General features: G+C 36.1%; 2 protein-coding genes across 8 annotated transcripts in view; one reads left to right on the forward strand and one right to left on the reverse strand.

The window, feature by feature from the left end:
- Positions 1–18,957, reverse strand: part of LOC105154884 (uncharacterized) — a 346,927-nt gene that overhangs the window by 239,057 nt on the left and 88,913 nt on the right. The gene's annotated exons all lie outside the window — the stretch shown is intronic.
- LOC105154878 (uncharacterized) overlaps positions 1–18,957 on the forward strand; it is a 35,441-nt gene that overhangs the window by 13,533 nt on the left and 2,951 nt on the right. For both annotated transcript variants that reach the window (XM_011070659.2, XM_087403199.1), the window contains exons 2-3: positions 17,266–17,549; positions 18,510–18,776. In XM_011070659.2, coding sequence (XP_011068961.1) covers positions 17,266–17,549; positions 18,510–18,776 — 551 coding nt within the window. The remainder of the gene's footprint in view (positions 1–17,265; positions 17,550–18,509; positions 18,777–18,957) is intronic.

Here is an 18,957-nt window from a genome sequence, read left to right on the forward strand (position 1 = left end):
TATATTATAAAAGATTTTTTCCATGTTATTCTTGTAAGTAAAAGATTATACCAATATAATCAATAATTAATTTTAATTACTTTAATCATAATAATTGTATAATTGCAATAACGCCAAATTGTATATTAATTAATCTTAAGATAAATTAATATACAATTTGGCATTACTTATAGATAAATTTATTAAATTTTATACTGTAATTTTTCTCTCTCCTTCTCTTTCTCTTTTTCTTTCTCTTTCTATTCCTATCTATTTATATAGCCACATCTATTTATTCATCTATTTAATCTTTAACAGAGAGACTCAAATATAAAAATACTTTTTTTTTACTTAAAATAAGAATCAATGGTCAATGATCAATTTTTTAAATCTTGAAATAATAATTAATGAATCTAACAATGGCGCGAGTTATTATATTAATTTAATTACAAGCTCAGAACAAATATGCTTGAGATCTATTTTCTCTAAATAACATGTTAAATTTGTCATATAACATTGTAAAATTGATATCAAAGAGATTTAAAATCTCACTTTATGTAAATATAATACAATATGCAATGCAAATTTTATTTCATTTATAGTCTGAATCTAAGCTTTTCTCTCGAAAAATTTTAATAAATATTCATATTTTGTTGTATTATTAATTTATACATGATTTATAAAAATACTGCTTCACAATTTATTATGTTAATTAATTTGTTTTACAAAGTCAATATTTTTGTTTCTACGCATCTAAAAAAAATTCTTGTTTAGTTAATTAATGACTAAGCGATAAACTGAGTCAGTGTATAAGATTAGGTTGCGAGATGTTTATTTGGCTTCGGTCACGGAACTGAAGTAGATACCAGTTTAATTTATTTACTAATCCTCTATCGTTAGTATCCCGATTTCTATCATTAGTTCTACATACATTTATTGATTAACATTCATTCATTTGTTTTTTTGATTGAGTTATTAGATGAATAAATATAAAAATAATATTTTCATATAACATATTTCTTACAAAAAGAAAGTATATCGCTAATATAAAGAATCGCAGATCATAATCATTTATATAGATTTCTATTTACACAAAAATAAAATGCTTAACAAATATGTAATAACTCAGTTTATTTTATTCATATAGATTAGCTGACAAAAATTTTTAGAATTGACGTCATTAATTATTTCGTCTATTATGTATTTTAAATCTGATCTTGACGCGCATAATATTAACCGCAATGAATAATTTATTCAGCCACATCTATTTCTATCCATTTTCTGCGAATTAAAATTCTTTTAACCGCGATAACCGTTGTTCCGCGTCATTACCACCTTCGAACTTGTCTTACTCACATTATCTAATACATCATACTCACCTACATTTTCAACCCTTAATAAATTATTGTTTGAATTAGTTCAAAATTATTTTTACTATAAGTAATAGATTATACCCTTCAATAATGAATAAACAAAGTTAAAAGTAGAATTTCTCAAATTTACTGTGTCCATTGAACACTGTATCCGTAAAACAAAAAATAAAACACAAATAGTCTTTTCTTTCCAAATAAATCCAAATAATGTCCAAATAAATCAAAATAGATTTAAAATATTGTAAAAAAATAATTGCAGTAGTGCTTAGGATATTGATCTGAACCGCAAATAATAGAACAAATTTGCGACATTATATCATACGCGATACAATACAATTTTCCCTTGAAAGAGTGAATCTAACTTTAGGTTGACAAATTTGAATTCGTCACTGAGCCGCCTGTTCTCCACCTCCACGGTTTCCATCTCTCTGTGGAAGGTACGGCCGCCGATAGAGGCGCGCGTCGTGTTGATACGGGACACACACGGACTGTTTGCTCGGGTACCCATCGCGGACTCTTTTTTTCATGTAGGCCCCGACTCAAGTCACAACACTAGTAAAGTTACAAAAGCCGAAGGCAAACAGATCCGGGGACGGGCCTTAACCGGTTTATTAAACACTCGTGCGCCCCGGAGGTGGTCCCCATCGTCGCTGAAAGTGGCGACGACGCGGTCAGCAGATGAGGACGACGGCGACGTCGATGCCGCCTGGCCATCTTCTAGAACTCAGGCGTGTATCACGTCGTACGTTTTCATTTCGGTACCACCTTGCCGAGAGGGCCAGAAGAGGAGTTCACTACTTTTGTACGTACGCAAGACGAAAGCGATCTCTCTAAAGGTGGGAAAGAACGGACGGGAAGGAGGAGTCAAATAACGCTCAAGCAAACCTTCTTTTCTTTTTCAAGTCGAGCCGCCGCGAAGTAGATTCTAACAACCGCGTGATTTTAGTTCTATTTTAGTTCAGTCACAGTCATTATGAGGTTTTAATTTCACCAACGAAGCACTTTTTTCCTCGTTATTTCAATCGATAATAATTCAAAACTTGTTGACATAATTTTCGTCATTGAAAAATTGCCATTCATTTGAGATCGATATATAACGTAGATTCTTGACATACGTAACAAAATATATCTTTTGCGGCACCCTATACAACACCAAGTTCTGACGAGATACATCGTGGAATTTTTGTACGTCCCTTAGTGTCACCGAGTGACTTACGTCCTACGACAGAAATAAAAGGAAAGTAAGGGCCCAAGAGCGACTTGGACGCGTACTGGGTTGTGGTTTTGGGTTCAGCAGGGTTCACTGGACATATTATGGGACAGACGAGCACTCCAGCGTGAAATGAAAATATTATGCCAACGCTCAGACTGCCGTACCACGCATGACACAAGAATTACTACATGCATATAAAAATCGAAGATTCATATTTCATAACGGAATAATTCTGCTGCCGCGAATTGATTTTTAAAAAAAGATCGTATTGACAGTTAATCAACGTCTGTTATTAAGATTCGATCTAAGATAAAGATTGGACAATAGAGTAATATTTCTCCCTATAACATTAAATGCTGACCTCATGATTTATCATCTTTCTTTGTTTCCTATTGCAGAGGATAATCGTGTCGTCTAAAATTTTCCAAGTTCTCATCAACTAAAGAATTAAATCATGTAGAGAGATAACTCAATTGCTGTTTAGTAATTCGTTCTTTTTAATTCTAAATTTCGATTATATCCGGCCTTTGAAATTAAATAAACTGAATTAATATTTTATTATGATATAATTTATTTAAACCTTAACTATAATATTTATATCTTCATCTTTACTTTAAATTTTTATGTGTAAGCAATATTTTTCCTCGTTAATATATATTTTCAATTAAGATGATATGTTTCGACGCAACTTTCTTACATTTCCATTCATATAAATATTTTGCTACTTCTTTTCAAAACACTATCCGATAGGCAGTCTGATGATTAGTGACTAATTTGCATCTAATTATGACAGGATATCAATACATACATCGGCGATGAAACATCGAGCGACCGATGCTTGAGGGCAACTTTTTGTGCAATTTGTTAATCGTGCTTACAACCGAAGAAGTAACGCGAACGTGTGTCGACAAGGAGGCGGAGAAAAAGGAAAAACAGAGATAGTTTGCGAGTAAAACCAGGCACGAGATATAAATTCAATTTTATACATTCCCGTATACTTTTCTGAGTTCTCTTGTCCGACTACTAGACTCTATCCAGCTACCGATCCGATCTCGCTCCCAGACTTCGATACGATACGCAATTTATGTGAAATCGCAGTTCTGGAACAAGGGCGACTTCGTGTCATTTCATGATTTACCGATTCGATAAAATCGATCGCGTGCAGTACGAAAGTTTTACAAATATCACGGTAACACTTTCTCGCGGTGATCGCGATTTCTTGCGCATTTACCTGCGCCAATTTGTGCAATGCTGCGGAAAATAAAGAAGGAAGCGCTTTTTTCCTGGAAAAAAAAATGCATATACTTATATACTTGGCGTGATAAAAACTGAAGCGAAACAGCGACTATATTGTGATATGAGCGGGAAAATAATATATAATAATGTCAATTATACTGATAAATTATACATGTATTAATCGTGATGCTAACGCGATGACAAGCGTGAAGTAAAGACACGTGCTAATGTACATATATAATAGAACTATTTATGAGCAAAACATAATAAAATGCAATACATGCCGTGTTGAATAATCACTATCGTATAAGGTAATAATTATATGCGCGTCTTGCAAAATATTTATTTCTGCTTTTTACAAGTGAGTATAGAGTATTTTATCAAAGTAACAATATTGAATATTTCATCAGGTATACAGTGTTCTTGTAAGAAATTTTCAGATTAAAAATTTTTCAGATTAAAAATTTTTCAGATTAAAAATTGTTCGATTAACAAAAAAAGGATAATAATTATAATCATAAAATTATAATCAATTATGCAACTATTATTTAGCGCAGGTTTGTTGTTCAAGTAAAGTAAACGAGTAAAACTCTATTTAGCGTCGTAATTTGCTTCTTGTGTTCGAAAAACTCATGAGTAAATTTATTACAATCGTAAGAAATTTCTGTCGATTAATTCAATTGCGAAGGAGATAACATTCCCTGTATTATAATTTAGAATTACTCATAGTTTTGTTATCCGTAACGAGTTGCTAATTACTCGGATTTATGAGCATGTTAAGTATCGGCAACTATTCTATACCGTGTTTAAGGTGCGTCGGTGGATCGTTCTCATTGCTTTCTCAAGGTGATTCTTCCGACTCTCGATATATCCCGCGGCATTTTCTTAATATCTTTTTATGTTCCATTTTACTGACAACTTTAAAGGATTATATTAAAGATCGGTCTGTGTTTGATTGCCCCTTGTTTGATAATCTGATCAAGAATTTTAATTTAACGATATTATTTCTCTGATATTACAGTAAATCATATGGTACACTAACTGATTGCTTAATAACTGGCTTGAAGCCGGTCGATACTGAATAACGAATCCTATAGTATCCCAAATTGGATAACACGCGTTTCACATTTTCCGTAAGAAATTTTTCAAACCCGATCCCATCCATTCTTCACGTTTTGGTCAGCTCCCAATTATTACGTTACCAACATTAACGGACTATTACGCCGGTCACATTTTCGCCCAGACCTAAAAGTTCACAATGCGGGTGGTACACGTTGTACAGAAGTGAGGCAATGTTTAAATTACACGCTGCATAGTGAATCGTGCTTTACGAGGCCCCGCCACGAACTCTTCCGTTCCACCACCTACGATAGCAATTACAGAGCCCGAAGCGAGTCGCTGGCACACACAATAATGTGCTCACTTCCGCAACCAAGTACGACACGTGGAAATTATAACGCGTATCTCTTATTCCTTGAGATGAAACAATCGTTGGAGGAAGACTTTAATGCATCGACCGCTTCAGTAGGATTTTAATTGTAAGTGGGAGTGCGCTCATGAGTTAAGGTGTCGCATCAAATCGCCTTACTTTATTCTCTATTAAATTATTTTCGCGCGTGTTTTAATTTAGGAATTTTATTTTATTATTCCAATGTGAAAGGTGGCGTTAGAAAAAAAACCCTTTACCTAACCCTTACTCTAGTAACATGAATCACTAGTGACCGAGCGATTCGTGTTCGTGCAAGCTTCTTTGAATCTTTCGGTAATTATAAATTATATTACATTTTATTTTCCAAAATGAAGTGCCAATATTTATTCTAGGAAGTTGAAAATGTTGGTGAATTTTTAGAGATTTTTTTTAATCATTCTGAATAGGTGAAAAAAAACGGATTCTAGTGCCCATGTTTGTATGGATGAGGCACCAAATTGTAACTAGTAGTGTAAGGGCTAATTATAAATACGACGAAAGAGTCTTTATATATTGGTTTCTAACAAGTCTGATCAATTACGAAACACGCGCACTAAGCAATGGCTGTTCGACGATGACGGAGCCGAAGACGAAGCTCTACATCTACGATTTCCTACCATCTGACGCCATCCATCGTGCGGCTGATTGCTATTCTCTTGCAACCGCGTGCGCAATGAGCGATGCGTTCATTCATGTCGATACGCGGTCCCGAGCTCCGTGGTATCGAGCGAGTTGAATGTGCTCGTCATGATATACAGACGGAGTATTACACGACGATCGATCCGAGATGATGCCGGCAGAAAACACGAACCGTGTTCTCGTTGAAGAATGCCAGGTGTGAGTTCGCCGATGCTGCGGCCGATCTGTTTATTATTCCAAGCGAAGGTGGCAGATACTTAATGTCCTGGCGTCATGATACCTAAAGCGCGGTTGTGGGTGGAAGGTGAAGAAAGCACGCGATGAAATGCGACAAGGGACCGATTCAGTATTGTGTATACAGAATGAGGCTAAAGCTCCATACCTTATGTAGCAACCAATACTTTCCTCTTTCATCTCTCGATTCGGAGTCGACTTTCGTTTCACCAGGAAGAGAGTTGAATCGTAACGTCATCTTTTTTCCATAATACACATCGATAAAAATCGTTAAAGAATTTAAATACAAAAAAATTTCAAATAAATTCGAATAAAAAAATCCAGTAGATTTTTTTATTTGAAATTGTGATCCTTATCAAATCGATTAATTCAATATTCGATTAATTTAATATTCGATTGATTCTTTTTTCATAATCTGTCTCGATCATATATCTCGGATCGAAAACGAGCAAATCGTGCTAACACTCGCGTGTTTGAACTACACTAAACTTATCAACGCAACAAGTTTCGTAACCAACTGCGTTGTCGCGTCGTTAAAAAGGAACAATACGAATAGCCCGTAACACGCGTAGGCAGCAGTCGTCTGCGAAAGCGGCCCGGTAAAAAAAAATTCATTTCGTGGACGCTACGTAAAATCGGTTACGTATCGAAGTATTCGCGCGACATCGTGGGTGGAGCGGGACCGGGTTTGTGCCTGACCACCGACAACTTTGATTCACTGCGATTGTTGAGAGCCGGTTCAATGATCGGCACGACACACCAGCGATCGCGCAACCATCGTCGCTCACTCTGTAACGACGCACGCACGCAAAACACATGTACGCGCGTCGCGATCCACTAGCCGGCTGAACGAGTCACGTTTACACACGAAGCACCACGTGCTCGCGGCTCGTTCGATCGTGCTCCCGGTTATATATGTTGCGACTCCGACGCCGATCGACCGAAGCGACGGATTTTTCTATATCTCGCGCGTGCATACGAGGGATTTACATCAGACACGAAAGGGTTAATCTCTCGCCGCTAGGCATCCATTATATACCGAGCTCATTCCTTTCGCAATGATTCAATCTTTACTTGAACGCGGAGGAATTAAAACTGATATGATTTCAATGAATTTTGAAATTTTATTAAAATTAAAATCAAATCAAAATTAAACATTTTATTTTTATTTTATCATAATGAGAAAAATGCGACGATTGATATGAAGCGATGTTAAATACAAATAGATATGATAAATATTTTTAAGAATTAATTATTGATAAATTTTAATATGTCACTCATAATTAAAATCGTTTCAAAGATACGACAAAGCATTTGAAAAATTGTTAAAATTGCTAATCAATTTTAATTCATGATATTACTGCGGTAGTTTAGTACAATTAGCGTTTCAAAACTGAAAAATCATTTCGCGTTTCAAAAAGGACTGCATACGTAGTATATAAATTCACACAGAATCATAGAAACATTTAAGATTCAGCTAGTCCATTAGGCTTTGATTGCTATAGTTTGAATTGTCACATATACGGTCCTATAATATACATATTTACATTATAAATATTTTTATTTCAAAACTGAATTAGATATCTTTTCTAATATGATAGCGAGAGTTAAATTCGCGCCTTTGGAGAGTAATTACTATCTATTATAGATAAAATATCAATCATGACAATTAAATAGCAAACATGATAAAAAAGTAATATCAACTATTAACAACTACTTTTCAAATTTTCATACCTTTATTTTATCAATAATATGTTTATATCAAACGTTTATTGGATTTATCGCGTTTGTGAAAAGTCGATTGTCCACGACCAAAGTAATATATTGTGAGAAACGGTACGTAATATATCAGGATATGAAAATTTTTCTTGTCAATCTAAAATGGACGTTTGGTCACCTGGGTGATGACAGAATCTACCCGTCTTTACGATCGGAGGTCGAGGCCATTATCGCGTCGGCGTGTCTCACTATGCACGGAAATCGTAAAGGGCCTAAAGGGTCGATGGGGGCGTGGTACACGTACCTAGTTTCATCTGAGGACCCCGCTGACGTCTCTGTATATTCACGGTACACGAGATCGTCGTAAAGAGCCTCTATAGGCCGCGGCGTGAGAGTTCGATTTTATGTTCGTCCCAGTCCGGGACCGCCCGCCGTTAGTCACACGATGGTTTCTGCTTTCTTTAACACGATGCTGTGTACGCGCGTTTTTATAGTCTTGCATACGATAGTCTCGTTTTGCGACAGAACATTGTCATCTTGTCCTCGTATTCGCGTATACTTGCTGTTATCGAAGTCATCACTCTCGCGAATTTCAAAGTACATATGTAGAAGAGAAGACGAAGATCTCTTATTTCGCTCGTAACACAAACGACACGACGCAAAATCGACTAACGAATTATCCTCGGCTGTGACAAAACTGAATGACTAGTTTCTTATCTGTTTATATGTTGTTCTTATGAATCTAATGACTAAACGGAAGTTTCAAGATTTCGCTAAATTGTTTCCTCCTACAATTATAAATTATTCGAGAAAATGCATAATAGAGAGTTTGAATTGAAAGGTTTGAAAAATAATTCTTCAATATAATATTTTTAGCAGAAGTAAACACGTAATAATTAATTAATCAGATATGACAAAAAAGTGATTTCTCAAAGTTAAAATGGAATCACACGATGCTCGATTTCTTGAATAATAATATGCATACAATCATGCCTGTTCTGAGGTGTGCTAAAATTCGTTCATACATTGAGCGCTGCATGCTGCAAATGATTTTTATATTTATTATGGATTATTTCATAGGATTATTTTCTTCCATGCACCAATCAAAAGAAACAATTGCTAATTTCATAATTATTTGTCAAATGTCAAATTGTATGCATCAAAGCAAGCATAACAGCATATATGCATGCATGCTTACACGCGTAAAAAAAAGATATAGTTCACATAACTAAAAATATTTAATTGTGAGTAATATAGAAACATCATCTTTATGTGATAGGAATGTGTATGATTGATACAATTTATCTGATGTGTCAACTACATTGATATAGTTAGGCGCGATCTGGTTGTGACAACCAAAACTTGGTTGAGGGATCATTTACTATGGATAAGTTATGTATCCATATAGTTATGTCAATCGTACATTATAAAATATGATGTATAATAATAAGAATTAAATTATTAATAATAAGAATTTCTTGTTATATATACATTATGCTAAATTAAGATGCAATTTCAAAAGGCAAAAGCGACTCACCACGTTTACAACTAAAAATATGTATATGTAAAATACATTGTTATAATATAACCGTCATTGCTGTAATATAATCTAACATAATCATTGTATTATGGTGCAAGCAACTATATAAATAGTTGTTTAATATTTTACTATTTAATCTGGTTGACATCATCAGATTTCTGTGAAATACTGTTTTTTTCCGTGTATTATTAAAAAAATCCAGCATCGTGTAATTCCATCTTTTTATATTACTAAATCATTATATTTACAAAAATACAAACTTTGGAATATTTTAGTAAATATAAAAAATAATAATATAAAATATGACCATTTCTAATACAAACTTTAAGACTTCGGGAACGTATCAATGATGGCCGCATATCTTTTCACTTACTAAGCAATCAATAGATTTTCAGTTCACAATGTATATCTTTGGATGCAGAGTCTTTTCGATATTAATAAAATATAACTGATACTCTAAAGTTTGTTTTTTTAAATACATGTTACTATATTCAATTATAATAAACTGATGTTATTAGTCATTATTTTGACGTCCAAAATGTTAAAACGACAAATGGTCAGTTCGATGCTCGATTATAATTTGATAAACACATAAAACTTTGTAGCAACTTTTTTATCATTCCATAAGTCTAATGATTAACAGAGAGAAAGACAAGGAAAGATAAATTGATATAATAGAAAAAGATAAAATATAAGAAGGAACGCTAATATAAATCGTAAATTAAACTTTCTTATGTTTCTAAATATTTTTAAGAAAATGTCGCCTGGATACTATTCTGACTGATAAGAATGCACGCAATGAATAATTCATGCTCGTTATTAATTGCAATGATTTTATCGCATTATATCATTTGCATTGAAGTGATAATCTCAATTCCTAGCATTATATATCTTACTGCCATTAATGTCATAGATTTACGTTAGTTCATTAATATAAATGACTCTTATTCTATAAAAGAAAAAAATGTAATAGAAGAATGTTATTATTTTATTAAAATAATAACTATAATAATATTTATATAAAATATTAAAGATAAAATTTCTTTTTTTATAGTAAATCATAATTATTAACTGTAATTGTATATGAAGTTTGGAAGAAATTGCAAAGTTTCTAATTAAAAAATTATCATTAATTAATAATATTGTATAATAAAGCATTATATTATATTATATTTTAAAAACTATAATAGATTAATTTTTAAAGAAAAATAATTATAGAATTTCGCTTAATTTCAAGTTTTAATCTTTAAAAATATTTCCTAAAATTTTACATATTGAGACTATGTTGAAAAAACTCAATATTGAATATACTATAAAATGTTCACAACAATCTTTGTCTTCTTTTACACATTTTCTTTAAAGAAAAATTAATTTGAAATTCACTATAATTGAAATTTAAGCCACGAGTTTCGGAACATCGTATTCGTATATGATAATATTGGATCATTGTAAGAGATTGTAATTATCTCCTTCTCGGATGCACGCATTAGTGCTCCGGAATAACTACATGATTACTTACAACGTTTTCTTCCGCGAGATCCTCCTACTGTCTCAGTTAACAATATAATTCAGCATCGAGCTTTCTCTCATACGTCCACGCATGCCTTACAAACTGTTATTAAGTCTGGATCAAGATGAATTATCTCCGGATGTAAACGCATATCGATCTGGTCAAACATTATACATCGTCGCAAATGCGATAAGATAATTAACCGTGAACTGACTTCCGTCCTAAAAAAAAATATTATATATATTGTACTGATACAATTAATTATATGATATCGTTAAAAAAAAATTGAAAGAAAATCAAGATTTGGAAGAATATGTCTGAAATTACTCTTGAAAAACATTGCATATTAATTAATATAAATCATTTTTCTAACCAATATATGTGTCAGATATCACAAAAAAAAATTGAAATTACGTAATTTATCAAAGAAGATTTATGAGATTAAATAAGCGTTAAAATGTATAAAATGATCGTCGCTCATACTTCTTGAAAACAAATATCTCTTACAACAAACTAACGCTCAAGAAGTCATTTAACGGCAGATATTCTTCGTTCTCCGGCGCAGCAAAAAAACCGGGTGACTTACGTAATCTTCGCCATCGGTCGAAGGAAAGGAAGAAGAAAAAGGAAAATAGAGAAAGAGAGAGGCAGAGAGAGAAACGAAGAAACCGTCGCGCTTCCATCAGACGATACCACAATGATTAACGTATATACACAATCGGCCTCCGCGGGCATTTTCTTACGCACGTGTGCACACGCGTGTGCGGCCTATCACCAGCCGAAGAATCGAGATAACGTAATCGATGATGACATTGAATGCCGTAGTAACTGATCGCGTGCATTCCTGCGCGCTGTCTCCCCACCTTCGTCTTCTTTTCTATGTTGCGGTGGCTCGACGGTGGCGAACGTCGTTTCAGATCGATTCTTGCACCGATGCCAACGGTAGGTTGTCACCTCTGGATATAAACGACGGGTGACGTCAGTATGACATCAGTGATCCATATCGTCGTAACACCGTAAGGCGCCTCGCTCGCGTATTACAGACACTTTACGACGCGTCAGCGTAGAGACATCTCTGATAATTCGATGCGTCGGCGACGCGGCAGGTAGACTAAAGGAGACGCGGGAGGAGAGAGAAAGGAGGACGGGGCTAAATGCCGAGGAAGAAAACAAAAGGAGCATGCGAAGGCGGAATTGGCGAGAGGAGGTAAAGGATGGATGTTAACGCGCAACTCTGGCAACTTAAAACCCTTCAGCGGTATTTTATGGGTGGGGTCGCCCTCTCCGACGAGGACTATCCAATGTGCCTAGTAGTCCGACCAGACAAAATGCAAATCTGCGCGCGCCCCGCTAATCTGTCTGGTGCATCCATGAGGTTGGGATCCATTGGCGGAGACTATGGGCAGTGAAACACGAACGCATGGACACTCGGTAACCTCGAGTTTTCCCGCGTACCTCGTAAATCAAAGTCGTCCACGGAGAGAAGACTGCGACCGGCTGCAGGAAGGAAGTCGGAGTCTTATATGTCTGGCGGACGATCGTCGAACTGACGCACCCTGCCTGATTCATATTCAGCGAAAGCTGCGACGACCGCACACACGGTCGGAGACTTGATAGAAAAACCGGTCTAAGTAGAGATTAAAGGTTGAGATAACGCGTGCCAATGTGTCACAAGTGTGATCTAATCATTCATTTTAGCTTCAGTACTATAGTACTATAGTACTGAATATAGTTAATAATTACAAACGAGAACGATATAAATCTCGATGTTTAATTACCTTTGTATGTTCGTATAATGGCATTTGTATGTCAGTAAATACCGTAAGTGTGGCGTTTACCGTGCTCCTTGTGTTGATGCGTTAACTCAATTATGACCGTAATTAAGTCTGGATACTTGAATCAGTTCTTATATCTCTCCTCGACTTTTTAATCATCGCCCGATTCAGAACTCGAGCGAGGAAGAAACCCGACGCCTCTGCAGACTTACTCCCCAGACGATCCTTTATGCGCATACCGTATCAAATGTTGCGAGCTACGCATAATCTATCTTTTCTATGGTGCTCATCGTACGTTCACCCGTGTGGTGCGATACTCCCGCTGTAGGTGCCGATTAGAGTAACATTTGCTCGGCGCGGCGTATAAACATGACTTACGCGTACATACACGGTTGTTAGCGCGTACGTACGTATGCTACTCGAGAAGGTGCAAAAAGAGACGTGGACGCGACTACGCGTCCCACATACCTCTATGAATGACGTTGCAATAATGAAAGGCGCGCGTTTTTCATAATAAAGCGTATATCCGTCAGTCGCGTGTCATTTTGCACGGTATTTAAGATGCATCGTTATATCGACTAATAATATCTTACGGAATTTTTGTTATTTACATGTAAAAGAACGATTTTTAATTCAACTTAATTTTCCATACCTTTTCTATATACCTAATTTGTAAAAAGAAATTATGCAGACAGTATTAACGCGAAGCGTATCTTCGGAATGCTTTCATATGATATTTACTTTAATGTTTCGCAATCGATAAGAAAATACCTTGTTGACTAGTACTATCTTCAGACATTACCTCGCGCGGTCTCCATAAAATAATACATGTCTCTATATAGCAACGACACGCGAATCGCGATCTTTTATTATCTACCCTTTTCTCGCTATACGTACTTATCTCAATGCGTGCGTGCACTTTTGAACGCACGTCGGCGGTCTCGCTCTCTCGCTCTCCGATATGAGATCCGCTCCGCTCCGCGAAGCGGCAACCCGAATGGACTCGTATCGGGCACCTCGCTCCCACACTCGCCCGCACGACGATGATATTGCGCTCTTTCTCCCGGTACGATTTGCGTCTCTTTTCGCTCGTGCGGTATGCTCCCTCGCGCCTGCACTCTCGCTCCTTTTCTCCTTTCCACTTCGTCTTCCACTTCGTCGGTCCAAAGAGGCGAAGGTGGAGGCTAATCACCACGCAATCACCGCTCCCGGTGCGGCCGGGACTCCGACCCGTTCCCAGAAAGCAGCAACCGCCTTTTGCCGCCTTGGGGCATTCACCACCGCGGTACCGGTGCTGCAAAACCAACAATCTTCGTCCTGTGCCGCGGAAAAAAGAGCACTGCCCCTCCTCGCGCCCCGTTCCCCGCCCCCCGCCCCTTTTCGCCAAATCACCGGAGGGCCGACCGATCGTCCGACTACTGGCATCCGGGGAATCCATCGCGAGAATAGCCGCGATTCCACCTTGGCAGTGCCTATCGAGAGAGGAGGAAGGCATGTATTAAAACCCGCGGAGGCAACTACCGCGTCGACACGACACTGCCCGGAATACGTATATGGTTGAAAAGAAGTATATTTTGGGATAATTCCCCCGTATGAATGATGGACGTTTCGTTCTGAAATGCGTTTTGAATCGACATTATCGCGTGTAATGAGAGTGCACCGTAAGGATGAAATGAGGCACCTGCTCAAATAATTGCATGTGGTGAAACCCTATAGGAATAACGTGGTTATTGCGTGCGATTTAGTAACCCATAGGTGGTAGGCCGCGATTACAGGGATATTATACCACAAAAAATGCCTTGTACTCTTCACGGAACTTTATTTCATTTTTATAATGTATCAATTAATTATAATTTGTTATTGATTTTTTTTTGTACCGTGAGAGCTTATTAATATTTTTAAAAACAATTGTTGTATAATCTTCAAAACACAGACATTATCTCAGATATCTATAAAAGCGATTCATATAAAAATTATTAAATCGTTTGAAGATTTATTATTTTTAATTATTATACATTATAATGTATAAGTTTCCCAGCACATGTTTATTCTATTGATATGTTACAGTATAGCGAAATTAAATCGTAGCCTATCAAAAACGGGTAACTTCGCGGCTTTCGCGGATAAGGTACTTTGTCGCTGTCCACCCTTACAATTAGATACGAGATAATATACGCAGGAAATGGGTAACCGGTAGGTAAAGACGTAAATTGATATAGTTGGGGGCGATGGTCGTTAGAGAGTATATAATATTGGGTGCACCTTTGCCATACACCCACGCGACAACGTAGCCGACGCTTACAGAATGCCTGAAACTGCTAACTTCAGGCAACTCCGGGAGAAGAGGAGGCGTGAGTTTACGATAAGATACACATAGCCACGTAACTGGCTTCCTCCAGTGTTCTTTCGCGCTAAAGGGTTAATCGAATTGGGACTTACTATTACGTCGCTTACAGATTTGTTAAATATCGCCCTCGCGTATAGAAATTACGATAAACAAGTTCTCGAATTTACATACTCTCGTTTCATCGGTGCTGTAAAGTACATCTAATTATCTGCAGTAAGATAATTATGAAAAGATTATCTCTCAATCGATGATTATTTATTATCTGATAATTATCTACTCGAAGAAAATAAACAGAGAAATTACAAAAGATATTAATTGTATTCACCAGTATAAGCACCGAGATCTTTTTAATACATTGTGTTAAAGAGAAATGTCGACATACTTATTAAGGATGTATTAGGTGTACCTATAGTAACAAAAAGAGACAAACTGGAAATTTACACGTTCCGTATAAAAATGAAAATTATATACATACGAAACAGTTCATTATAAGGCCGATACTTCGGTCGATACGTATGTATTAATAGAATTTTGCAGTTTGGAAATTTAAACTATAAAAATAAATTTTCTTATTTTTTTTTTAAAACATATCTACTTCTTATTAATAAAATAATATTTTTAATTCGGGTTCCAAATCACCGCCAAACTTTTTGTATTACTTTCACAAATGTAATATAGAAAAATCTGTAAAATAAAAAAAATAATTAACTGCGTAAAGCTCAAGTGAAATAAATCAATAATACGATAATAATGTCAATAATGAGCCGACACTATATGTAACATATATATAGTTTTTATAAAGTACACTACGTAAATTATAATTTCTTCATTTAAAAAAATATATACGTGAAATATTATATATTTTGCAACCATGAAATCTAATATAAACTTGACATCCTATATCTATAGTATCATTAAATTTTTGAATGACACAATGACAAATATGAATAAAGAGCACAACAAATTGTGCGATATCTCAAGTTATCGTTAGAGCATCGGATATTAATGCTGAGAACAGACACGAAGGATCACGTAGCGCGTGTGCGCTTTCGCCGCGAGATGACCGTGCCACACACGTAAGTCCACGCGTGACCGACGTGCGAATTGTATGAACTATCGTATCGAATTGCCATTACGGCTCGCACCTGAGAGCGCTCGCACCGTCGCTTCGAATGAATTTACACGTGGTTTTCTGCGCGGCACGCACGAACTATCAACGCGCGGTAATTGCCCACATAGTGGTGATGAAGTCTTTGTCGGTCTTTACAGCACTACCAGTATATCCGTGCTAGACTTCACGGCAGCTGAATGGTATTGATCAAGAATCGATTCGATACGATGTGTTTACTGTATGATGTGTTACTAAATATTATGCGATACCGACGCCATTCCAAATCTTAACTGTACATTTAGGAAAATAAAATATTATATTTTTTCTCTTGAATTGCTAACTAATTAAAATTTTTTTTTGTTTTGTGCTTTTAATAGAGTTTTTTTTATCTTAAAATTTATAAGAAATGTATTATTATCATATTTTCGCTATTAAACGTTATAAATTACGTGCGGAAAAATTTTGAAAGGTCTGTCCCTGGATAAGTTTGCAGCGTGGAATCACGAGGAAAGTCGTAAGCTGACGTTTAATTGTGCAATAAATCTTGATTCTTCGATTTGCAACCCATTTCCTACTGCGGGGGCGACGATTGGTCGCTGTTAAATTGGTGCGTAGGTGCAATGGAGGTACCTACGTATCCGTGTAGGTACACCAAGTGTGAAAGTCGGAAGGACTTCATCTCTTCCTTTCCCTTTTGTTACTCTTACATGTAAAATAGCGCATGATCTTTCACCGTTGTTGACTTTATCAAACTTAATCGCGAATTACAATGTATAACGCTGACTGAATATGAACTTGGCAAATATAAATTTCATCTTAAGTTTCAATATATATATGTATATATATGTACTTGCTGCAACTACTTTGCAAATATTTATTAATATCGTATCTATAAATTCATAAAGAATGTAACTATGAATGTTATCTTCAAGACTAACTTCTTTTGAAAATTGAACATTATAATCCTTAAGTTAATGTTAAAATCAATACAATACAATGCAATATTTTTGCAAGAACAATCAGAAAAAACGCAAAATAGTTGCACAAGTTTCATCTCCATTCAATTACTCTTAAGTACCTTCCAATACTTTTCTGACGACAGTTCTTATTTTACTTTACAGACTCAGTGGCACAAACGATTACTCTTACGAGTTTTGCCTTCTTCCTGACTTCGTGGCTGAACTCGGCATCGGGAACGTCCGCAAACGATCTACAATTTGTGCCAAACTCCAGTGACATAGAACCCTGGTTTCAACATCCTTGCGGCACCCGATTGGCGGCCTCGCGAAGGATGCATAATTCCAGCGATACGAACAACATCATGAAGAGGGTGCGAACGCAATTGCGAGTCGCACAGAATCACTTCAACAAGACTTTCAAGGACGTGCGCATAGTTTACTCGAAGGTGAGAGACGAGAGCGCTCTACTCGCGACCGCGATTCTGTAATTAATTGCAGCGCGGTGTCGGAGTAAAACCGCGTGGGCAGTGCTCGCTCAAGGGAGACTCGCACGTGCGCGCGTTGCAACTCATCGCTGGTGCAGTCCTATTTTCCGCCGGCAATTTGCATTGGCTACGATTGCCACGCACATTCAGCATAATTACTTTTTCTACGGTCCCGCGACGCGTTCTAGACATCTCCCAGATTTGATGACAAGTCACTTCCGTCACGTGGAACGAACGTGTCGTTACGCTCGATATTAAAAATATCATTATCGCAAAATGTTATTAAACGTAGGCCTCACGAGACGAAGATAAGCGAATACATTTACATAAGAGGCTTTACTTGTTTATAACGTGGTTGTAACGAGATGATAAATGTTATTGTTTGGTCTACTAGAGAGCTTAAGATCGAGTTTATCCTGCACGGATCACGATGGCTTGGATAGAGTGATATATTTTGTTTATCGACTTTTATCACTTTAAAGCTTACTCTGGATACGCATGGTTGCATTCCAAGACAGATTTGTGGTTTGGATATTACGGTTTTTAATAACGTACTGAACGTAGTACTAGACTATATAAACAAACAAGATTGCTTACGCACGTAAATGTGCATTACGCCAGATAATTCATTAAATAATTCATAAATGTACGACAGTCACTTGTAATTTATGTCTGAATTTATGCAGCATAACGGTACGAGTTGAATAAGATTTGTGTAGTCATAAATTTTATACTCAATGATACGCATAATTAAGTGCAAATAAATTATGTGCATGTAATAGAACTACAGTAAACTTTTAATAAAATAAAATTCTATCTACGATCAGAAAAAAATTCGAAAACAATTTAATTGCGTTAAATCGATCCGATCATATGATTACGACTCAAAAGGTTACACAGTATTTTATTTTTTTGTTACAGGTATATAGAGTGCTGCTGAAGGAGCAGTACAAAATGAATTGGTTGCCAAAAAGGCAGCTCGAATGGTATCACACGGAACTTTGGTGTTTGGAAAGAGGAAAGAAAGCTGAGCGTGCTCTTCCACGCCTATATGATGCGCTTCAGAGGTTCTCGTTTACATTCCATCTTCTTAAAGAATATCGTCTCGATTCTAACATCGATGTCACTCGTAGCATCATTAAAAGGCGGACCAGGATTATCGACAAAGCGCATAATCAAGTTCTTAGGGTAAGCTATATAGCGCATTGCTTACTTTTAACAAGATTTATATTCACACCGATTAATTGAAAACTGTATTTACATCACACGTTAATATTACTCGTAAATCAAACTAATCATTTATTATAGCAAGAACGAGATATAAAACTATAAATACTTTATTACACGAACTTGCCATCTTGGGTCAAAT

This window comes from Acromyrmex echinatior, chromosome 1 (assembly GCF_024713525.1).
Source record: "Acromyrmex echinatior isolate Ae372 chromosome 1, ASM2471352v2, whole genome shotgun sequence".
Taxonomy (NCBI): Eukaryota; Metazoa; Arthropoda; class Insecta; order Hymenoptera; family Formicidae; genus Acromyrmex; species Acromyrmex echinatior.